The 23706-nt window shown below is 37.8% G+C and overlaps 1 protein-coding gene across 6 annotated transcripts in view; it reads left to right on the plus strand.

Moving 5' to 3' along the window:
* The window catches only part of TJP1 (tight junction protein 1), a 163180-nt gene that overhangs the window by 124601 nt on the left and 14873 nt on the right, over positions 1 to 23706 (plus strand). For 4 of the 6 annotated variants that reach the window (XM_086471731.1, XM_086471730.1, XM_086471732.1 and 1 more), the window contains 18 exons: positions 2042 to 2166; positions 2380 to 2482; positions 3972 to 4251; positions 4847 to 4950; positions 5595 to 5763; positions 6125 to 6269; positions 12467 to 12603; positions 14981 to 15086; positions 15898 to 16048; positions 16592 to 16700; positions 17326 to 17545; positions 17961 to 18145; positions 18281 to 18376; positions 18819 to 18901; positions 19950 to 20160; positions 20700 to 20800; positions 21988 to 22341; positions 22781 to 23032. In XM_086471731.1, the coding sequence (XP_086327857.1) occupies positions 2042 to 2166; positions 2380 to 2482; positions 3972 to 4251; positions 4847 to 4950; positions 5595 to 5763; positions 6125 to 6269; positions 12467 to 12603; positions 14981 to 15086; positions 15898 to 16048; positions 16592 to 16700; positions 17326 to 17545; positions 17961 to 18145; positions 18281 to 18376; positions 18819 to 18901; positions 19950 to 20160; positions 20700 to 20800; positions 21988 to 22341; positions 22781 to 23032 (2931 nt within the window). The remainder of the gene's footprint in view (positions 1 to 2041; positions 2167 to 2379; positions 2483 to 3971; positions 4252 to 4846; positions 4951 to 5594; positions 5764 to 6124; positions 6270 to 12466; positions 12604 to 14980; positions 15087 to 15897; positions 16049 to 16591; positions 16701 to 17325; positions 17546 to 17960; positions 18146 to 18280; positions 18377 to 18818; positions 18902 to 19949; positions 20161 to 20699; positions 20801 to 21987; positions 22342 to 22780; positions 23033 to 23706) is intronic. The other 2 variants (XM_086471734.1, XM_086471735.1) reach the window with 1 other exon arrangement.

Genomic DNA, 23706 nt, shown 5'->3' on the forward strand with positions numbered 1-23706 from the left:
TTTGAACTTTCTAATTTGGACTATTTCTTAAGACTTTGACTTATGTTATTGGAAAGCATTTATCTCATTTGTGGTCTTTTTTTTTTTTTGGATGGCTGTCTGTATATGAGACTGCATTGTTTCAGGGCTTCTTGAAAAGAGCATTGAAGTATGGAACTAGTCATCTTAATATTGCTGATTAGATTTGCAAATCTACTCTAAAAAAATAGAATGGCAAGCAGCAAGATAAGGTTTACGCTCAGTTTCTGTATCTCTGCTGGCCTTAGCCTGATGATTGTATTTCTCTTCATGAGTGGAGAACTATGGAAAATTTCTTGTTTATGGTGTAAGGAGAGATAGAGAACATTTAAGTGAAGTTTGGCATAAATATCTGTGTTGTTATCTCTCTTCTCCCTTTCCTTCCCCACCCAAATACAGTGCAATCTGAATTCTGGTTTAGAGCGATAGAAAAATGGAAGATGAAGCAGTGACATGAAAGGGGAAATATTACTGTTTTGAAAGGGGTTTTGTTGCATATTTTCATAGGCTGTTATATCCTGTTTGTCAACTGTTTAAAAAGTCAAACTGAAAGAAAACCTCAGCTCTGGTCGTAAGTAGTCATGATGATGCTTTAGACTGTCTTTAGACATCTCCTGCATGGCACAGGGTTTCACTTAGTAATTCTTGAATCCCAGCCATTATTTCTGGTTGATCTGGGTGGAATGTCTCTTGAAAAGATGTCCAGTCTTCCCTTAATGAATTAAAATGGACGTAAAAGCAACAGTAAGGTGTACCCCTCCCCATTCCCCCACACTTGTTAGACCAACTGAATTTCTTCATACCTGGCAACAGTGTTTGATAACTGTTGAAATCAATTTCTGAATAGTGAATCTCCAAGTCTTTGTTTTAATACTGTATGGTCCTATTTGCTCCTTACAGGCTAAATTCAGACTGTCTTTTTATGACCTCTGTTTGGAGGGGAAGTAGGAAACAGGTTTTTTGAGCAGTAATTACTGTCTGAAAAGCTGAACATCATGTGCCTTACAGCCAGATGCAGACTGCCGTGTTGCTTCTGCTGTCACTGTAAGGTTATGAAACTCATTGCTAAAGCTGGGTCATGTTTGTCAAAAAGTCTGAAAAAGAAAGGGATAAGTCTGTGTGAAATGGAGAGGAGGAATTGACTGAAACCTGATCTTTTCCATCCAGTGACCATATTTTGCATAGTCAAAATTTCAAAATTTCGCTCAAATGCTGTTGAGCGACGTAGAGCATTTAAACGGTGTTATCCTTCTGACAGTGTTTTCTGGGCGATGGTGGAAGAGCTAGATAGTTTGCAAATCAGTTATATTTAGAAAGTTTGTTTCCCACCCTCACTGCTTCCAGGCAGAAATGTAAGCATCATTGTTGTATCTTGAAATATCTAACAGGAGTAACTTTTCAGAGGCATTGACCTTGCTGTAGTGGCAGGTCACCCTAGAGGGAAAAGATTGAAGCAAATTACTTTTGTTAAGATGCAGATGATTTGCAAATGCTGACAAGGCTTTGATGTATTTAATGGTACAAGTGATCTTGGTATTATTCCTAAGAACTGAGCCTGCAGTCATACTACTGTGTGCTGCGATCCTGTCAGTTCCTGAGCGAAGCGAGGTCAAGCTGGGTAAATACCAGAATGTGAAACCTCAAAGAAAGTGTTGTAGGAAGTGATAGGAGTTTGAACCAGTATCTCAACACAGTGGTGTGGTGTGTTGTGCTCACTGAAGATTGAGGTCTTACTGATGACCACCTGAGGCCCAGGCCATAAAATTGCAAATGGGAACTCTAATATTTTTCTCCTAGGAGAGATTGGGTAGTTAGTCTGAAACTCTCTGCCTTCTAAAAGTGGGGGTTTGTTTATTTTTAAACTCTCTTCTATTCTTGGATTGCATAGCATTGCATGGTTTATTGAGCCCTCTTCCAAAAAGTGGTATTCATCCTGTAGGAACTTTTTGTGTTTAGCACAGGAATGTGAACTGTGACCATGTAAATATTACAAAGTAAAAACATTTCTCTTGTTGCATTATAGGCCCCTGGATTTGGATTTGGTATTGCGATATCTGGAGGAAGAGATAATCCTCACTTTCAGAGTGGTGAGACATCCATAGTTATTTCCGATGTGCTGAAAGGAGGCCCAGCGGAAGGACTACTACAGTAAGTGCCAAAGCATACCTGCATTCTGACTTGGGGGGCGTTTATCTTTGTCAGTGGTACCTTAACCTCCTCATTGTTTTGCTCTCAAGATATTATCTGTAACTGTTTGTGTAGTAGGCTTATACAGATAGTTTGTTCAGGGACACCCATTTGCCAATATTTTCTCCTTGGCATAAAGTATTTATACTGTGCATTGTGATGTTTTTCGTTTAGAGAAAATGACCGTGTTGCAATGGTTAATGGAGTTTCAATGGATAATGTCGAGCATGCGTTTGCTGTTCAGCAGCTGAGGAAAAGTGGGAAGAATGCCAAAATTGTAAGTGAATATCTTGAAGGTTTAAGCTTACTTAAATTCTGTAGTTACAGAGCAAAAGTGAAATGTTGTGATGTCTGCTATGAAATACATGCATGATGCGAGGTACTTGAATAATACCTGTGTGATGCTTCAGGTCTAAGTGATGATCATGATGTATTTATCATGTGGGTCACTCAAAATGTTTGTGTTTTTTTAAAATGTGAATTAGGATGTTTGGGTAATGTGACACTGGATACTTCAGAATCCTTTTCTTTATGGTAAAGTTCTTCTCCGTTTACCAAAAGCTCAATTCTCAGCTTTGTTTAATATTTCTTTGCTTTCTTGAGTGTGCTTTTATCAAATTTTTCAGAGGCTGGTGTGTGCTAAAGGACTTTATCGGCTGTTCAGGCACTAACATAGTTCTTTTTCTGCTCAGTAAACAGTTTGCCAAAATAAAGTATAATTACCTTAATTCCTATAATTTTGTAGGCTTATTCAAAGTGGTTGGCTTTTGAACTTTGCAAAACAGAACAGGTCATCAGTAAAGGGTAGTAATCCAGCTTTCTGTAGAAGTTTGAGATCTATGTTACAAAAAATAGAGTACAGATGGTCAATTTTTTAACAATTTCTTAACTCAGGAAAACAGACTTCTAGGGCTTGTAGAAAAGCTTTTGTGTTGACAGATTTCTGGTACTCTTGTGTGCTTTAATAGAGTTGCAAAAAATTGTCGTGTCTTGTGTTTGTAGATTTAGCAATTCATTAGAGCTTACATGAAGCAAAATGTGTGGTGAGCTGTGCAGGGCTTTCAGTATCTTTAGCGTGTAGATTTATGTAAAGAAATAATAAATCTATTTTTTATATATAGTTAATATATAAAGTTAATTAAAACTTTATAACTTGGTTCAGTTCTGTAACGTAGCAAACGTCTAAACAGGGTTTGTTCTTACTCTGGAAACAACTGTCTTTATTAGTGTAAACCGACTTTGAACTTTCAGCGGGAATGTTCCCCTTCCTCTGTGGCTTGCATAAACATTGCTTTGGAAGATTGGAAGGCTTCAAAGTTGAGGAGAATTACCATCAATAACGCTCTGAGTATTCAGTAGATTACATGTTAGCAAAAGAAGTTTTTAGCAGTGCCAGTAACTGATTTGTGGGTTTAAGCAAAGAGAGAGGGCATTCAAATATGCCCTCTGTGAAGGCAGAGTATCACATTATGCTAGAATGGCTGTTATTCTTACCTTTTGACACTTTTGCAGAAGCAAAAAAAGGACTTAAACAACTGTAAAAACCAAACATTACTCCTCCCCTTAAAAGCAGGTTTCTAGTAATCTGTATTGATGAGTCTCCTGTGTTAATTTGATAGAATTTTGTAATGAGGATGCTAGAATTCAGAGCGTTCACAAATAAATTTGTATGTTTTTCTTTTGAGTTCTGGGATTAGTTTGGCTTCTGACATTTAGTAACATTAGCATTACACAGCCAGAGGCTGATCTCTAATGTTTGGTTGTAGACTATCCGAAGGATGAAGAAAATTCAGATTCCGGTGGCTCGGCCAGAACATGAACCAGTGTCTGAAAATGAGGACGATAGCTATGATGAAGAGATACGTGATCCAAGAAGCAGCCGTGGTGGTCCAAGTGCCAACAGAAGGCATGAGAAGAGCTGGGTAAGAGATCGAAGTGCTAGCAGAGAGAGAAGCTTATCACCAAGATCAGACAGGAGGTCCGTTACATCCAGTCAGCCTGCAAAACCTACCAAAGTAACACTGGTGAAGTCAAGGAAAAATGAAGGTAACTTGCATGGGATTCTTTTGCTAAGACTTTTGCTCACTTTTAAAGACCAACTGCTTCAGTCAATCTTGTGTTAAGGGCTTCCTGGAGTATATGAACTGTGCTGTTAACAGTTTGTTTGGGGATTTTACCAGTAGCTAGCTGAAAACTTAAAAACTGCTATTGTATTTCTAGTGGTGTTTTTCATATTCCAAAATAGGTGTGCTTAATTAGTGGTAAAGTATTATATAGTGTAAACAAATCCCAACTGTTAACCTGTCATCTGGTAGTCAGTGGCTACACACCTTCTGTATACTTCAGTTGAGTCTTCAGTGTCTGTTTTGTTTGAAAGAGGGAAAATTGTAGGTAGCATCTAAATTAAGCTATTGGAACAACAGCTATGATTACAAGCAGGGTTAGAAAAGACATAGATAAAATGGTAAATTCATAGCTTAATTCCACTACAGCCCTTCATGTGCTAAGTTCACTCTCCTCTTTGTGTTTCCAGTGTAAATGTTGTGTAAAGTGGTGGTGTAAATCTTCAGATACCTCCCTTGTTTTTATACTGTAGCTTCATCAGTTTTCTTTTTTTTTCTTTTATTGCTGTTATGTAAAGAGTATGGTCTACGGTTGGCAAGCCACATATTTGTGAAAGAAATATCACAGGATAGCCTGGCAGCAAGAGATGGCAATATTCAGGAAGGAGATGTTGTACTGAAGGTATAGTAAATGGTGGTGGTGTTTGTTCAAAGGGAAAACTCATTATATAACTGGTCTTAGAATTAGCTCTCTCAATAGCATTATTGTTGTTAATAGAAGATAGAGCTCTTTGAAATAATAAAAAGATCAATGAATTTAAGTATAGGTCAACTTCTCTAAGGAAAGGAAAATTATAAATCCTTTTTTGTTGTTTTTGGTATTACTCCCCAGGCCTTATTCAGACAAATAGTGCCCACTGTAAATGCATAATAGAAAACATGTGGGATGGTATGAGGCTTTGGCCCTACGTGCTTAGTTGTGCAGTAGAATGTTGTGGAATTGTACCCAGGGATTTTCAGTTCGTACCTGTAAATGTGTTGGTGCAGAAAAACATACCATTCGTTACTCTGAATATAGGAGTGCTGATTCAAAAAATGTAACTAATATTTTAAAAAGTTTTGTATTAGTGGTAGAGGCTTTGTCTTTGGAAGATGACAATTTTCTGTATTATGTTATCGCTTAGATGAGCCCAATAGTCTTCCATAATGTTGTGGTAATTTGATAAATGTCTCTAGCTATTTCTAAATATCATCAGACAGAAAATCACTGTCTTTACTGGAGATTCACTGGAGTTTTTCAGTAAGTTTGTATCTACTCTGTTCCAGATAAATGGCACAGTGACTGAAAATATGTCCTTAGCAGATGCAAAAACACTAATAGAAAGGTCAAAAGGCAAGTTGAAGATGGTGGTTCAGCGAGATGAACGAGCTACGCTGTTGAATGTGCCTGATCTTTCTGACAGTATTCATTCTGCTAATGCTTCAGAAAGAGATGGTGAGTATAAATAAACTTGATCTCTAAAGGGAGAGGAGAGTTCTGTGTTGTGAAGATGTGAGAGATACCTAAGTGGGTTGAGAGGGTGGGGAGGAGAAGAGTTAGGAGTAAGATTGTTGTATGGGTAAATTCTTGTTTGAGTGTGATGGAAATCCACACCTAAAACCTTGGAGAAAAAAATACAGTTCCTATTCTTGCAGTTGTTCTTCCAGGAATATTAAGTTTAGTTGTTTTGAAATAATAAACATAGATTTTTAACATCTTCATAAAAATTCTCTACAAAAGCTTATTTCCATTTGAGCAGGTCACGCCACCATTTTAAGTACGATCATTTCATGAAAAAACAACTTTTATTTAACAGACATTTCAGAAATTCAGTCGCTGGCATCAGATCATTCCAACCGATCACATGACAGGCCCCGCCGCAGTCGTTCACGATCTCCTGACCAGAGGTCAGAGCCTTCAGACCATTCCAGACATTCTCCACAGCAGCCCAGCAACGGCAGGTGATGGCAGCATTGTATTATTTTTAAAACAGCTATTTAATGTATGTGACATATAAGTTGTAGGAGTGCTTGTATTTATACAGTGTGACAAATATGATGCAGAACTATGGTAGTAGTAATGTGGCACTCATTTCTCTCAAGTGATGCAGCTGATAATGATCCAAATTTTCTTGGACTACCGGAGAAATTGAACCTTTAACTTCAGTGTTATCCCTTTTTGAAAACATAATCTTCAAGCATGGTTGTGTGAATGACAATGTAAGTTTGACGGTGGTATATGTTATTGAAGTGTATGCAATCATATTTTGGTTTTAGAAAGCAGTTAGCTGCAACGACATTTGAGATAGCTGGTAGCACAGTTCCTATTGAATGTTCAGCCTGGGTTAACTTGTTGAAATCTTTCTTTCTTTAGGGATAGACTTTTTATTTTCCTCACTAGCCTGTAAAAAATATCCTATGTTTCTGAATATGTTTAATTCCTACAAAATAAGGTGTATTGCACAGCAGATTTAACTTCTTGGAATGCAGTTTTTAATACTTGAACTTGGTAGTGGGACATTCATGATAATTTTGAAGTAGGTAAGTGATTTTATATGAGTGCAGAGAGAAGTAATTATTGTATGTACTGGAATTTTTTCTTCTGGCATGTGAAACTTTATTCTTGAATAATGTAAATCTGTCCTGTTTTGCATTTCCATTGCTGTTTGTTGGAAATGGACGTTTTAATTTTTTGAAGTAGAATTTCAGTGTTGGACTTCATATTCTACTAAATATTTGTAAGAGCATGCTTCTGAGTGCTCATAGGTGATGGAGCAAAAGTTAGAATGGATTTGTTGCGAATTCCAAATTTGGGGCCTGTATCTTAAGGGTTTTAGATGCTGCCAAAAATTATGAAAAACAAATTGTAGCTGACTGTTCCATAAAACTGAGATATGACTGATTGGTTATTAGTAACATTTTGTTTGCTCATGGGGAAAATAAAATTTATACCTTCAAGGTTTTTAGAGTCTTAAGGGTTAACAAAACTGCAAGATAGATCTTGGCTGCATATACACCTGGTTGGGGTTATGGATTACAGACATTTTTGCTGCTTTTCTGTGCATGTTGTTTGGAGGGACCACAAGACAAGTATGTTTTCAAGTAGGAAACCCATATTAGTGGGAAAAAAAATTAAAAGCAGGGCCACAGATGCAGGAATTTGATTGTGAAGGTTGTGAGGTCTCTGTCAGGTTTAAAACCTTCTTTACATGCATTTCTAATGCAGTGTAGAAATGGCTTGTGGAGGGAGGAACAAAAAGAAAATCTCCATCAAAACTGAAACCGTGACTGACATGCTAGTGTTAGTGCTTTCCTGTCCTATTACAGTGGTTTAGGTAGAGGGTCACTTCCTCCCTATGGACTACCCTGTCAGAAGAATTAAATCCTTCCTGAGAAGGAACTTTGAAGTTATCTCCACTCTGAATGCATCCGCTACATCTAATTTATGAACAGGAGCTACCTTGGCATGGACTGACTTCCTGTTGCACATGTCCCTTTCGAGATCAGAAAATCTGGGCCCTGAGCCACGTAAAGGAAAACATGTCAAAAGCAGCTTCTCTTTGTAGTAGTTATTTGTGCAAGTTCAAATCTGATGTAAGATCAAAATAGCTGCAACTGCTTCATTTATAAAAATTTGGTGGAAAACCTGGAGGGGTGGGGGGGGAAAGCTTGAGAATAAGCTGAGGAGGAAAAGGTGCAAAAAGTCCTCAAACTGAGCCTAAGGACAACGTTGAGAAGGTATTGAAAATAGCGAGTCTTTATTTAGACCCTGTTCTGCCAAGTGTTTGTATGTTAATGAGGAGAGAAATTCCAGGGTAATCCTCTTAGTCCTTTCCTACAAGTTTAACTACAGACTGACACTTTTAGGTGTGTGCTAGAGTATGGCAATCTGCCAGCAGGCTTGCTTCAGTATTGCTTTGGGGTCTTCAGTGTTGTCCGTCTTTCAGTATTCCTTGCTGGTATGTACACCGGTATGCCTGCAGTTTTCCTGGGTATACAATTTCCATAACAATTGCTACTTGAACATTCTGTCCAAGCTCTGTAGTTTTCTTTAGTTCAGAGGAAGTTCACAGATGTCTCTTGAACAGTCTTTCTAAAACTCAGATTCTAGAACATTCTTCATAATTTACTAATAAAAAGGACTAATTATGCTTGTATGGTTTTTTCACTTGATTGCAAATTATCCACAGTCTTGAAAGAATCTGGAGAATGAATTTTACAAATCTCCAGATACAGCCCTGGTCACTTGGAAAATTTATAGGCAGCTGATACTGAATTAGGTACTAAGTGAAATATAAGATACATATATGTCCTGACTTTGAGGAGGAGCTCCCTGAGCAGATCGTATTTTAAAGGTTAAGTATAGTTTTAAAAGATGCATACAATTTTCAAGATATGCGGAGCAACAGCTGTTTGTAGGCAGAGGAAAAACACATCTTAAATATAGAATGTCAGGTAACATACACCAACTTGTTTAATATGTTACGAGCTGTGCTTAAACAGCTAGAATGAGCAAAAGAGGTGTCTGCACCCTGAGTTGGAGAGTGCTTGGGGAGAAGTATCAGATATCCTCTTCCTTACCTATCTGGTGGTACTGCTGATGGTAACAAGTTGTTGAGCTAGAGAAGCTTTTAGCGTGACCCATCCTGAAAAGTGGTGTTTACAGCCAGGTGCTGGTAAGCCTGCTGCATGGCATCTCTGGGCTGCCCTTCACCAGTTGAGAGAACTCCCACTGGGAACTCTCTCTCCTATGCTGCCTTCCTTACCCAGGTACTGGAATGGCAAAAATGTTTTCTGATGTGTTTAACACTTCAGCCTCAGCAAGATGTGGTAGCTTGAAGAAATCATTGTAGAGGTCATCATTTTCTGGAAGGATGAGTCTGACTTCCGTAATACAGTTGTCAGTTCATATATAGCATGAGAGATTTGTTCTTTTGTCCGTTTTCAGAGCCAGTTGGAAAACTGGAATATAGGACAAAAATCAACCCTATTTTGAATGTACTTAGGAAGATAGATGCCTTTTGGCTTTCACTGTTTTCTCATGCTGATCCCTTTGAGACATGCTAAAACACATTTGGGAAGAGCCTGCATGTTGCTATTACTCAGAACTCTTTCTGTGCAGACAAACATTCTAACTGCGTGTTGCAGACCATCTTCTTTTCGTTCTGAGGTAACAGCCGCAGTTGATGGCACTGGGGTATAGCTGACTGCAGGTTATTTGAAAACGCTTCTGTCAGGCGTACTTTAAAAAAAAGGGGGGAGGGGGGGAGGTGAGGTAAAGGAGGCCCTGACGTGGCACAGATGTTAAACAATAGTGTCACAGTGCACACAGTGAATAACAGTTTTGTCCCTTGGGAAGTGCAGCTGTCAGTTTTTAACGAGTTTCTATCACCTAGAACCAGTGACAGCATCAAGTTGTTTCCTGTACCATCTTGCAACCTGAAATATTCAGTGCTTACTGGACAATTTAAGCAAAATCGAGAACAAAAAGGAAAAATCAGAACAGCGGGAGAATAGCTTTTTTTCTATCACAATTGTTTCAGCTTTTTCCTATTCAAACTTTGCGTCTTGCATAGAGTAGCGCTGACCTTTTGCAAGCATTTTAGTTGGCAGGGAGTATTTGCCTACGTGCACAGCGGTAACCCACTCTAGAAGCATATAGCTTCAGATACCCTGTGCTTGTGCTCTTGGTCTCTTGTGTTTTAGTTGTTGTTCTTGAGAGCTGTTTTCTTTCATATTTATGATCTTTTTTGATATATGTAAAATTACAGTGGTTTTAGTTTTGGACTATGTGGAGAAGAAATGCAAAGTGAACTTTGTCCTCCTGTAGTAACTGCAGTGTTTTTGGCTATACCTTTAAAGCGAAACAAGATACTAGTATTTTGGAATAATGCTTCTGTTAAATGTTAGGCGATGCTTGGAAAAAGGTAAAGTGAGCTCTTGGGGAAACTTACTGTAGTATTGCATTCACTAGGGCTCATTACCCAAAAATCTTTGGACAGGGAGGGGAATTAGTTGCAGCTTACACTACTTAAGGACTTCTTAAATAGCTGTATTTAAACAGTTAAATATGTGTCTGTTCTAACGAGCCAAGAACTATTTGCAAGGGAATGAGGAATCCAATTATATTCAGTCTAGTGCTGGAAGTGAAATGTATAAGCTTTTAGCTTATGCACTTAATGTTATGTACAAATGAAAATATGCTGGAAATCTGAAAGAGGAATAAGAAAATATTTATCGGTGAAGTTTGGGTACAAAGTAGAAGGATAAATGCTTACTTTTCATTTTGGTAGACATAATGGTTTTAGCATCATTTCAGTCAACTCTGGAAGCCTCCAAAAAGGGGTTTATCTGACTAAAAAAGATACAAATGAGGATTTTAAAAATTAGGCTTCTGTGCTTGCTTTTACTGATGACTTAAAACAGGATGGTTACTTTACAATGCAGGGGTGCTTGTATCTTCCAAGATTGTTGTGATGACTGCGGTATTTTCTTGTATTCTGGTTTTTGGGTTTTTTTAGCTGCCTTCAGGCACACAGTTTTAAAATTGGCGGAATAATGTACTAAAAAGTCTTGGTATGTCTTGGCTGAATAGCTAAGCTTTGTTTCTGATGTTTCAAACTTCACGTTGCCTCAGGAAAGCACATTCTGCTTGTATTTAGATCTTACTATTTCTTTTATTCTTTCTCATGTGTCTTAGATGAGTAGATTTGCTAGGATTTGTTTTCCTAAGTCATGTTTCCAACTCCTGAAGTATTGGTTCTGATTTAAAATAGTCTTTTCTCTGGATAATGGATATTTTTGACACATTTGTACTTTATGGAAAGTGATACTCATTGTTGCCTAGTAGCACCATCTAGCTGTTGGTAGTGAAAACCTCCTCTTTTTTTCTCCTCAGTACAGACATCTTCTTTATGAGAGCAGATGGATTTGCACCTACTGACCAAGCCTTTTTATCTTTGAGGAAGTACCTTTTTTCCCCTTCTTGACAATTAAGTCTGATATTGCATAAAAAGCTGTCATTTGTTTGTGCCTTTCTTCACTCAAATACTTTTTATATCCTTGCTTATTTTCCAGCTCTCAGGAATTGGATAGTTTGAGCAGCTCGTGACTTTTTTTTTTTTGCATGCTCTGGAATTAAGATTGTTTGGTGTATTGATCTATTTTTTGTTTTTCCAGCTGCCTATTAATGTTCATCTGCTTCAGCCCTATGAAATTATTATTCAACAGATAACAATGCAACAGTTAACACTTTGACATACAGCTTATGTTCTGTTCAGTTTGCTGTGGTACAGCTGATAGCTGTACCTCTGTGTAACAATATCAAAATACCTGATCCTTTGAGCTAAAGGAATAGAAATTAAGTTCTTTGAGCTTTAGGTGCTCTCATAATTTAAAGAGCAGGTGATTTTTTTTTTTCTTTTTTACCTTGTCATATGTGCCTTTGTTCTACTAAGCATGTATAAGAAATGCATAAGCAGCAGCAAGTTGTCTTTTTACTAAAGCATGTGGATGACTGCCTGTGTGAGAAGCATTCCTGTTTTGTAATAGCTGTGGACTGAAGGCCTCATTCCCTGTGAAGACTGAGAAATCAGGGACATGTTTGCGTTCTACCTTTTAACTGTGCAAAGCCCTACCAAGAGCTGCACCGGCAGCGTTTGTGTTCCAGGACAGCTGCCACATGAAGGAGCAGATAAATTAGCCTGATTGCAGCAAAACCCAAGAATTAAGCCTAAAAAAACACCCCAATAATTTCAACAGGGAGGGGTGAGAAAAATACCATTGTAACGGCCTTTCTCCCCTTCTTCCCTGTGCTTCTCAGTTTCTTACCTAGCTTTTGATATAGAGCACATGTGTATGACTTCTGTGCTTGAAGCAGAGTGCAGTCTGTTTCACTTTGTTGTTCGTTTTTCTAAATAGCCATGTCTAGAAAAATGCTTTGTTAACATGAAGTTAGGGACAAAATACTCAGATTTAGAAATGGTAAGAATTAATAATAATGTGATAGTCATGAGAACTAAACCTTGTTAAATAGTAATTGGTAACTCCTTACCACCAAACCTGAACTTCGTGAATAAAAGGATTTTTTCTTTAGTGTAGTTCACCAAGGTCATGGAAACAATTCTATATGCAGAGTGGAATCTTTTTTTCTAATATAGTCTTCGAAGCAGAGAAGACGAGAGAATAACTAAACCAGGAGCTGTCTCTACACCTGTAAAGAATGCAGATGATATTTCTAAAACTATGGAAGAGGTGGCAGTTGAAAGAACTGAGAAACAAACTCCACCACTCCCAGGTAAAAACATTAAAATATATTAATTATGCATGTTGTTGAGAATGGATGACCAGTAAAGACTTATGCTATTGCGTATTTGTGATTTCTAAAGTCTTAAAGCAAACCAAGTCCTAATTATTTTTATTTCTGAATACAGCCTTTGTAACCATAACCCCATTCATAGCTTAGAGTTTTGATCCTGAAAACCTAAGCTGTGGGGTCTGCCCATTATATAGAGGTCAAACTTCAGTGTTCAGAGCTGTATTTCTAGGTGATGGTTGTGAAGAGCTTTGTTCTGATTCTCTAGCAAGGTTTAAAATCTGTCATTTCTTTTCTGAGATTTTAGTAGTAGACTGGTTCTTATGGGTTACTGTAGCTATATTTAAACAAGGATGTAGCTAAGCCTGTTTAGAACTACTGTTCCCCAGAGAGACCTCAAAACTCTCTGAAATGCTTTGTTACTGTAGTGCTTAACCACAGTCATGGACCAAGAAGGCATTTTAACAAGTGCAATACAACTAATAAAAACAGAACAAAATCTCCCTTTTCCAAAAGGGAAGAATAAGCTAAATAGCAGCAGATAAAAGCCCATTGGTGTAAAAAAAGAAGCATGAGATGATACGGTGACAGGATGCTGTTCTGGGCAGGCTGACTCACGAGATTTTTGTTTACAGAATGAGGCGCTTTAGTGAAATTGTTAGTGGAGAAAGACAAGCTGTGCAGCTGTTCTAGAGGGAGCTCTTCTTGAAAGGCTGGGTAGAATGAGAAAAAGCACATTTGAGCTTGAAAATATTTGAAGACTTAAGGGATGAGCAGTGACATTCTGCGTGTAGTATTCAGTAGCTCAGTGGGGAGTTATGGAAGAGTTATGATGTTGATAGACTCTGAAAGATCTTGAAAATGAGAACAGTAAGTTTTCCGATGCAGCAGCCATTATTAAAAAGATTGTCATAGGAGGTGACCTTTTGCAGTGGTGTTATGAAAAGATGCAAATGAAGTAAGTTTGTATTTGCCAAGATAGAAAAAGCATGTGGCAGTGAGACTAGAAAGATGACTTCTGTATTTCTATAAGATATTGAAGATTAATAATTGGTGTAATACAGAGACAGCCTGGATAGGAGACCCTGGAGATGGTTCTTAATCCAAAGTAATGTTCTAATAATTGGTTTGAGGGACTGGCAAGCAAGTAATGAGTACTGTGGGGATTTTGTTGGTTAATGGGGGAAAAAGAAATGTTCTGTTATTGGGTGAATGGGAAGAAGCATGTGGAAATACTTAGTTTGGATGGGAGGAGGTGTAGGGCCAGTACATAAAGATAATATTTAAATTTGTGTCTGCGGATAAAATGAACTTGCCGTAATATAGCTTGAGATAGAAAGGTGCAATAAATGGCATAATCCTTTAACAGCCTCACAGAAAGCACTAGGGAAATGAGGATCTTTCAAGACTCTAATGAATGATTTTAAAGGCCTTTTCCAACAAAATGATTCTATAATTTTATGAAAATGTGGTTAGAAAAGTAGTTCACAGATTCTGTGGTGGTTTGTTGCTTAGACTAAGGGCAAGACAACTGTCGTGATTGATGCTCCCTCTGAACAAATACTCTCCCTTCCATCCTCCTTTGGAACAATCAGACGCTTAGGATGGGAAAGGGTCGTTAAAGACTTAAAGCGAAATGCTGTGTTACTGTATGGTAAAAACAAAAGCCACATTAGAAAAGGCATTATTACCAAATGGTATTCTGAAGTTCCTGATTTCCAACTAGTGCGTTCAGTGGTTTGAAAGGAAAACAGCGCAGTTGTTGGGAAGATCAAGGTTGTTAGACTAGTTCAAAGCCAGCCTAGTTTGAAATCAACTTTTTTTCAAGTGTGCAGAGATATATCTTAAACACAAATTCTTCTAATATGACCAACCATGTAGCAAAGAGTGCCTATTAGTGTTCGTTACTGAGGGAAGACTGTAGTGGCAGTTTCCTCCCAGTGACTCCAGAGAATCTGGGCAGCAGCACCACAGTAAGTGCTTAACAACGAACTGGACTGAAGTGAGTGGTCAAATCTGCCAGTCTCAAGGCATGCAGCAGTACTTAGTGTCAGATAAATCAAGGTGAGAAACAGCAGGGTTGAAAGTGGTCTTGCAAGCATGAAGCCTTCTAGTTCCTGTAGTTTTATTTATGGTGTGTGGTGAACTTAAGTACAAAGGAAATTTTTGGGATTTTTACTGAAGTAATAATTAGGCCGCTTTGAGAGTGTCTTGTGTTGTTGAAAGTTTGCGGTATTTCGTGTTTAAATGGGGTGTAGAGGAAGGCTACTGAAGAAGTCACTAAGCTCTTCAGTTAAGCTTCATTTTTTCATCTTTAAATGATTAAATGGACATACGAAATGTTTTGATATTTTAATAGAACCAAAGCCAGTATATGCACAAGGAGGTCAGCCAGATGTGGATTTACCGGTCAGTCCATCTGATGGTCCTTTACCAAATTCAACCCATGAAGATGGAATGCTTCGGTAATGTAACTCTAAACTATTTGAATCTGCCTGGTCCTTGAGCAAACTCAGCTTTTATCCAAGGTGATGAATAACCTGTATAAATGGTCTGATGTAAAGTCCAATATGCTGTCCTGACACTTCTGTTCAGAGATATTAGGACGAAGACTTTAGGTTTATTCCTCAGTCTTGTTGGCGTTTATATTGTATAATATAACATTTTTTTAAGTCTATTCGTTTTCTATGGAAATGAGCAGTTACTGCAAGTTCTTTTCACCAGTTGGATCGCTGTTTCTCTCTCCCTGGGCACCCCCACCCCTCCTGCCTCATCCCCATCTCCAGAGAGAGGAGAGATATTGTAGCGTATTCTTTTCCTTTCATAATAATTGGAGAGTAATGAATAAAGGTCACTGCAGAAATGTGAAAAGTCATGTCTACTTCAACTGGAATCTCCTTTATGGACGTTAGTGGACATGAGAATAGATTCTAGTTAGGTTTCATCTCTAATTCGTCTTAATCTCTTCGGAGCCAAAATAGATCTATACGCCAGCATGATTCTTTAAAAGGAGAAACGTTTTTGGAAGAGAGTGTCAAGGTGCCTCACTGAAATCACTGTAAGACAAACAAACCCCACTAAACAAGTAAATACAGGTGGGTTTTTCAAAGTGCTGCTAATGAGGGTGTTGTAATGCTGCAGTTAATGGTATGCATAGCATAATATCCTCTAATTGAAATGATAGACAAATTAGTTCTTTGCATGTGTTCAGTTTCAATTTTACCAGGATATTTTATGTTATTAAACCTCTAAGTGGAATATTTTCTAAATCCCTAGGCCAAGCATGAAACTCGTAAAATTCAGAAAAGGAGATAGTGTGGGCTTGCGACTAGCAGGTGGCAATGACGTTGGCATATTTGTAGCTGGTGTTCTGGAAGACAGCCCTGCAGCAAAAGAAGGCTTAGAGGAAGGGGACCAGATTCTCAGGGTATGTCAAAAACAGTAACAGTACCAATGTTTTATTGTACCAAAGTAGATTTTCTTTCTGTAGTATTGAATTTGTTGCCTTTGTAGTTTGTATAGTGTTGAGGGTTTTTTTGTATGTACTTACTGGATGATTTAATAGCAGCAAAATCTGCTGTTACTGTACTATTGATAGGACAGTTAGTAAGTTTTACATCCAATTTCTTAGACTAATTCAGTTGATTAAGAAGTTTGGTTTTTTTAACTGTGGGGTCAATAAATTGTCAGAGCGCTCTGTACATTACTTGTGTTTATAGGTGCTCCATAATACTGATCTAAAGAATATAAAATGAACAGCTACCTATTATTCTGGAAGCTATGCTTTTATCATGAAACAAAGTGGGACTACCTAGAGGTGCAGGAGACATCTTGAGATATGTGCACTTGGTGTGCATGTATGAAACTGAATTAAAAAGAAAATCTTAGTAATAAGTTGATTCAGATGTATAGTTAAATCTCTGTTACAATGCGGTATGTTAAATTAAACGGATTACTTCATTGATACCAGGTAAATAACGTAGACTTCACAAATATCATCAGAGAAGAAGCTGTCCTTTTTTTGCTTGATCTTCCTAAAGGTGAAGAAGTAACCATTTTGGCACAGAAGAAAAAAGACGGTAAATATTTGTATACTGGGATCAATGTAGTAGGCTGCTTGGAACAATGTAAAAAAGTATAGTGGAAGATGGCTAATTTGTGGCTTGCAGGAGATTGGTACCTTATGAAGACTATTAAATTCTTCTGGCTTTGGGATAGGTTACTACTGCAAATGGATATTGTAACAGTACACACACGCACCCCACCCACCACCCCCCCAATGAACAAACAAAACCCCGAAACAAAAAAATCCCTGGTAATAATCCTTAGCACCTGACAAAGGTAAGGGCATTAAACCTTGGGGTGGGTGGGAGAGTCTGTTATGTGATTAAAAAAGAGTGATTACACTGATGTGCGTGCCTACACAAAGTTGTTTCCCAGCAAGATACATTCCTTCCGGGGGAACTGAATGAAGCTTGCACTAGCGCCAACATTTTGACCGTGACAGTTGAATTTATGTTTGTAGAGTTTGCTATTAATAGTTATGCTGCTTAAAATAGAACAGCACTGAGACATTAAGGCTTCTTGAAGTAATATTGTGTATTTGAAGCAAGGAGAGGCACTGCTTTGTGTAATTATTGTGAGCATTAGTACATCACTTGATCTTACGTAACACTTTATATTTTGGGTGGGTTTTTTTTTCAGTTTATCGTCGTATTGTTGAGTCTGATGTAGGGGATTCTTTCTATATCAGAACTCATTTTGAATATGAAAAGGAATCACCTTATGGACTAAGTTTCAACAAAGGTGAAGTGTTCCGGGTGGTAGACACTCTGTACAATGGCAAACTGGGTTCGTGGCTGGCAATTCGAATTGGCAAGAATCATAAGGAGGTTGAAAGAGGTATCATACCTAACAAAAACAGGTACGATGTTAAAATACTTATATTGCTGTTTTAAAACTGGTAATTTTAAATTCTGCATCTGTATCATGAATGATTGGACTTGTCTGCAGGGTGCTAGTCTATAGAACTGGTTCAGTCAGAAAAAGTGACAAGGTGTTAAAAGAAATTTAAGTGAAATATCTGACTATGGATTGGCTTTTGACTCTTGTTAGTCCACAAAAACCTTAAAACTTTTTCAATGCAAGAGACGAGGCTATATAAAGCTTTAGAAATGTGCTATCAGCCTCAGTAGTCCAATTTTGTACTTTCTAATACAGAAATAACTAAAGCTTGATTCAGCAGGTGGTAGTGTTTATTGGATGTATAAGCTTGCTAGTCAAGGATTACTTCAGGAGCTGACTTCCTTGATAACTGTTGGGATTTATTGTCATCTTAGAGCTGAGCAGCTAGCTAGCGTACAGTACACGCTTCCAAAGACAGCAGGAGGAGATCGAGCGGATTTTTGGAGATTCCGAGGTTTGCGTAGCTCAAAAAGAAATCTCCGAAAAAGCAGAGAAGATCTTTCTGCCCAACCTGTTCAGACAAAGTTTCCTGCCTATGAAAGAGTTGTTCTTCGGGAAGGTATGGCTTTATTCCTACTGTTGCAGGTTAACAAGTTTGTGTGGTTTGCTTTATATTAGCATATGTATATAAGCGTATCTTGCGTTTGTTTTAAGCGGTCAATATATTTTGACTTTCTTTTTCTTTCATTTCTAGCTGGGTTTCTCAGACCTGTAACCATTTTTGGCCCAATAGCTGATGTTGCACGGGAGAAACTTGCTAGAGAAGAACCAGATATCTTTCAAATTGCAAGTAAGCGTGAGATCAGGTTTTTCTGCAGTTATGAAATCGTCCACTTCCTTTTGCTAGCTTGTTTCTGTATTATTACTTTAGCTGTCAACATATTTAGCAAGATGTTGACAACGTACAGGAACAGACTGCACGTAAGCTTTTTCACTGTTTGGTTGCTGATAATTCTCTGAAGGTAGAAGTAATATTCGTTCTATTTATAGCCTTCTCAGATTTCATTTTATTTCAGTACCCAATTATCCTATTTCTAAGTGCTTTTTTAAAGATGTAGTGATTTTTATGGCCAAATTGGTGGGTAGATTTTTGTGTATTTTCTTGAAGCGGGAGGGGTGTCTTTAATCTGAATTGACAATTTGAGCTATGAAATAGTAAAAATCTGTTGTAAGTTTACAACATATTCTGCATTCCCTCATGAAGAGAAAATAAACTATGTCCTCTTTACCAGAAAGTGAACCAAGAGATGCTGGTACTGACCAACGTAGCTCTGGCATTATTCGTCTTCACACTATAAAACAGATAATTGATAGAGTAAGTCTTTTATTGTCACTATACTTTTAACACAAGAAGAGTAAAAATGGTGTCATCGGGTGAAGTGTTGGGTTTTTTTAAATGTAGAAGAAGAATAAGTAATGAGCATGTTTACTTTAAAAAATAACTTTATCATGTTTCTATTGGTTAATTAAAAAACCCCCATGCCTTTCTTTCTCCATATTAATCAATGCAGCCTAGAAGTAATTCTAGGCTTTGTTCCAGGGAGTGTTGTCCTCTCTCCATTCAGGCTATTTTAAGCTGCGCTTCCTCTTTCAGTTAAAGCCATGGTGTGGCATTACAGCTAGAAATGGTGACTTTATTTATGGAGTCATTAGTCTTACCCCACCCCAATTTACAAATTAATAACTTGACATCACTTTTTTGTGCAAGGACATGGGGAAAGGGTCCCTCAGTCTCACTTCCTTAATGTCCTTTAAATTTCTGACATTAATTTGTGCTTTGAGGCTCTACTCATCTTTTTATTTCCTTAAAAACAAACTGCAAGCTTTTCAGATGCCCAAGAGTGTGGGGAGGGGGAACCTATTCTAGGCAGCGAAGTGGGGATACTGCGTGCTGTGTGTTTGAGGTAAATCTTGCGCTGGGTGAAAGCTGGCTGAGTTCTTGCATTCGGAGTGATTTTTATGTTCTGTGGTTTTTTTGAAAGGAAGGTGAAGGTGTGTGATGATACTAGGTCTTGAGGTTTCCATCTTTCCTTTTCCCCTATTAGAATACTGATAGGAAACTGCTTATTTTTAGTGCCTGCTTGCTTTGAGGAGGTTTTTTTTTAAAAACAGGTAGTTAAATATGAAAAAGCTCATAGTTATAGTCAGTCCTACAGTTCAAAATGTGTATGCATATGTAGCCTGGTATTGGAATTGGTTTGGTTTCTATTAATTCAAATGGGAAATTTAATTTAAATCAATACTGTGAAACAAAAAAAAAACCCTATAAAGGTAATGCAAAATAGAATTGTGGAGGATGTTTATAAAAAAATCTAATATACAAGTGGTTCACTTTTTTGATTCTGTCCTCTTTATCACAACAGGACAAACATGCTTTATTAGATGTCACTCCTAATGCAGTGGACCGTCTGAATTATGCCCAGTGGTATCCTATTGTGGTGTTCCTAAATCCTGATTCTAAGCAGGGTGTAAAAACTATGAGAATGAGGTTGTGCCCAGAATCACGGAAAAGTGCCAGAAAGCTGTATGAAAGAGCTCACAAACTACGCAAAAATAATCACCATCTCTTTACAAGTAAGTAATTAGATGTACTGGATTAGTGTTTCTGGGGTGGGGGTGGGGAGATGAAATGAGACTAACTCCTTCCTCTAGACTTTTCTGCAAATCTGACCAAGTCAAGCAGTTGTTGACTCGTTTAGGTTCAATAACCAAAAGTTGGTTGATGTGTGCATCATTTGCACATGAGTGCACAAACATAAAGCGATCTGAAACATCGAAATGGCATTTGTAATAGATCTGGTGGCTTTGCAGGATCATCAGCCAAAATAAAGCATTTGAATAAATAAGAAGATGGTGTGATTTAATATTTTTTAGTCTGGCTAAACTGAAGCCTCACTTTACTGAGTTAGTAGCTTAGAATATTTCCTATGGTATAACATGTCCCAAACCACATCAGGCCTCAATTAAGTTGCTTTGAATACCAATATTTACATTATTATTTAAATCTCTTTAGTTTTAACCTACCAGTTTATATTGCTTTTATTACTGGTGGTACAGATCCTTCTCATAGTTCTGCAGAAATCATAAGTCAAACTAACCTGCTGTACTTCTAGCTACCATTAACTTGAATTCAATGAATGAAGGATGGTATGGAGCTCTGAAGGAAGCAATTCAGCAACAACAGAACCAACTAGTGTGGGTTTCAGAGGGAAAGGTAAGAAGTAATATGTTTGGGGAGAAATGACAAAACCGTTTTTGTGAGAAGTTTTTTGTTCTTACATTCTTACTGGTATTACAGATACGGGCAGATACTTGTGGAATGAAGTTTGTTTTCCTTTTTTCCTCCTCGTTTTAACCATCCTTTGAAGATCCAAACCAATAATGCCTCATGGCTGTGTGAACTGCCCATAACTGATTTGTCGCTGTATTAGTGCAGTTATTCTGTTAATGAGGGCTATATAGTTGTCCTTGTGCATGTAGCAAGGTAGTAAGCGAGAGCATTTGCCCGTTGTCACTGGTAATAAGAGGATGTATTATCGCTTTGAAGACTTTGTGGTGATTGGATGCTTTTTCATGAAAGAACTTCTGGGTGTTCTGCTGCATTGGGGCTACAGGCTGGAATTGCCTGATGATGAATTATTTTTTCGTTAGTAGAAAAATAAGTGATGTAGTCATGTTCTTTCTGACCTTTCCAAGAACGCTGTTCTCCCAGCTGTGAGAACACAGATAACAAAAACCACAAGTTAGTATTCTGCGTTCCCCACTAAAACTCTACTTGCCTTACCAAGCTGCATGTTACCCTATGCACGTTAGATCCGTCTTCTTGAAGAACTAATATCAAGCAAAGTGCCTACTACAAGTAAGCAAATGAATCAGTTATTGCTACATCTTTCTTAATACTTGGATCATATGTTACTGTTCAGATTGAACTCCTTGCACCTCTTTATATCTACCTTCAAGTTAATGATTCCAATGTCATAATATCACTTGAAAGTGCAGCTTTATATCTTTCCAAACACTTTGATTTCCGTGGACACTATGCACTATCCCCTCCCTTACACCGACAGCTATCTGTGGCCCCTTAGTAAAATGATTCAAAGAGCTAGACAGCAGAAAAGCCTTTTAGGTGTAAGCTTAACATCTTCAACGGTTGAAACACGTTTCTCTTCCCCTGTGATGCTCAGAATTGTTTCATTCTCATACTGTTGTGCTCCTGGATTTGGAATATAACTAACTTTATTTAACTACCAGACTTTCTGTTTTGGTTCAGACCAAGACAGATGCATTCCATTTGTTCAGTTCTTAATTATTCACAAAATTTTCTCACTTTACATTGCAAGGAAAAGGGCATTCTTTAAAAGGTAGTTCAATAAACGTGTACTCTGATTTTGTTTGACACAGGCAGATGGTGCTACAAGTGATGACCTTGATTTACATGATGACCGCCTTTCTTACCTCTCAGCTCCTGGTAGTGAATATTCTATGTACAGCACAGACAGTAGACACACATCTGATTACGAAGACACAGATACAGAAGGGGGTGCTTATACTGATCAAGAACTGGATGAAACTCTGAATGATGAGGTTGGGACACCACCTGAATCTGCTATTACCCGTTCTTCTGAACCTGTTAGAGAGGATTCTTCTGGAATGCATCATGAAACTCAGACTTATCCTGCTTATGCATCTCAAGCTCAGCCACAGCCAAATCTCAGAATGGATTCTTCAGGATTTAAAACAACTACTACTCAGCCGGTAAGAAAATAATTTTATACACTGACCACTGTACACTTACTTCAGGTTGCAAGTTCTCTTGCACAACGAATCTGTGTTTGTAGTGTACTTACCAGTATTGTGAGTGCATACAGGAGTCTGTCAACAGCAACAATAATATGTTATGATGAATTGGAGAATCAGCTTGCCCTACCTGTTTTAGTGACTCATTCTGACAGGAGGGGGATTGAATTACCGTTCTATTTAGACTAAATAAATAAATTTAGATAAAAAATTTTGCTTTTTAGTCTTCAGCAATAATGAATTTCTGGAAGTGCTAGTGCATGATACTTTCAGTACATTTCATTCTACATCTATCTAGCTGCGTTGATCAAAGCATCATTTAAATTATTATAATATAAATCAAAGTCATACAGTGATTCAATAGAGGTATATTTAAAATATTTTAAACACTTCACAGAAAGCAGAAGCCTCACCTGCAGTCCCTTACCTTTCCCCGTCGCCTGAATCAAACCCTGCAACCTCATCAACCTCTGCAGTAAATGCTAATGTAAACCTAACTAATGTCAGACTGGAGGAGCCTACCGCTGCTCCTTACAACTCTTACCAACCACAACCGGGCCCCTTAAGAACATCAAGTACTGAGGGAGCTCATATAGCCCTAAGAGATCAAGAGCCATCATCCTTATCGCCGCATATAGATCCAGCAAAGGTACCTGTGCCATGTTGTTGCGCTGATTTCCTGCTATACATCAAGCTAGCACATGATCTTTTTATTTTGCCCTTATTTGGAGAATTCCTTCTGATTTTTTTTTTTTCCTATAAGAGATCATGCAGGTTAGCAGAAACCAGTGCATCTGAATTGCTAAGCGTCATCTAATGTTTTGTGTGCATGGCTTCAAACTACATACTTTTCACTTCTCAAAAATACGATGTTTTTAAAAAAAGCTGCATTCTGTATTTTGATTTTACTTTACACGTAACTTTTTTTAGCTTGTCAGTGTTTGGCTGTTTATTAATGAGGCCTTGAGAAAAATCTGTTATTTTTCCTAAAATGACACTAGATCTTTGTATGCTTTAAATCATGCCAAATCCTTGATCATGAAGATGAATCCAGTTTGTCAGGTGACTTTATATACTGCCTCAGCAATATTAGAGCTAACTTAAATATGTAAATCTATTTACTTCCACTCTTCCCACCCCCTGCAAAAAAGCGTGTGCTGCTCCCACCCCCAACCCCAAAGATGAGAGACTCTTGCCTTTGTCTTTCCCTTTCAATTTATTTCTATGTTTTTGCTTAAAAATACGACTGGAAGGGTTCTCTTGAATCTCCAAGTTCAGCTTCCTGTGATTGCAAACAAGTGCATCAAATCATTCTGCTTTTAA

This window comes from Leptosomus discolor, chromosome 11 (genome assembly GCF_034619465.1).
Source record: "Leptosomus discolor isolate bLepDis1 chromosome 11, bLepDis1.hap2, whole genome shotgun sequence".
In the NCBI taxonomy this organism is placed as follows: Eukaryota; Metazoa; Chordata; class Aves; order Leptosomiformes; family Leptosomidae; genus Leptosomus; species Leptosomus discolor.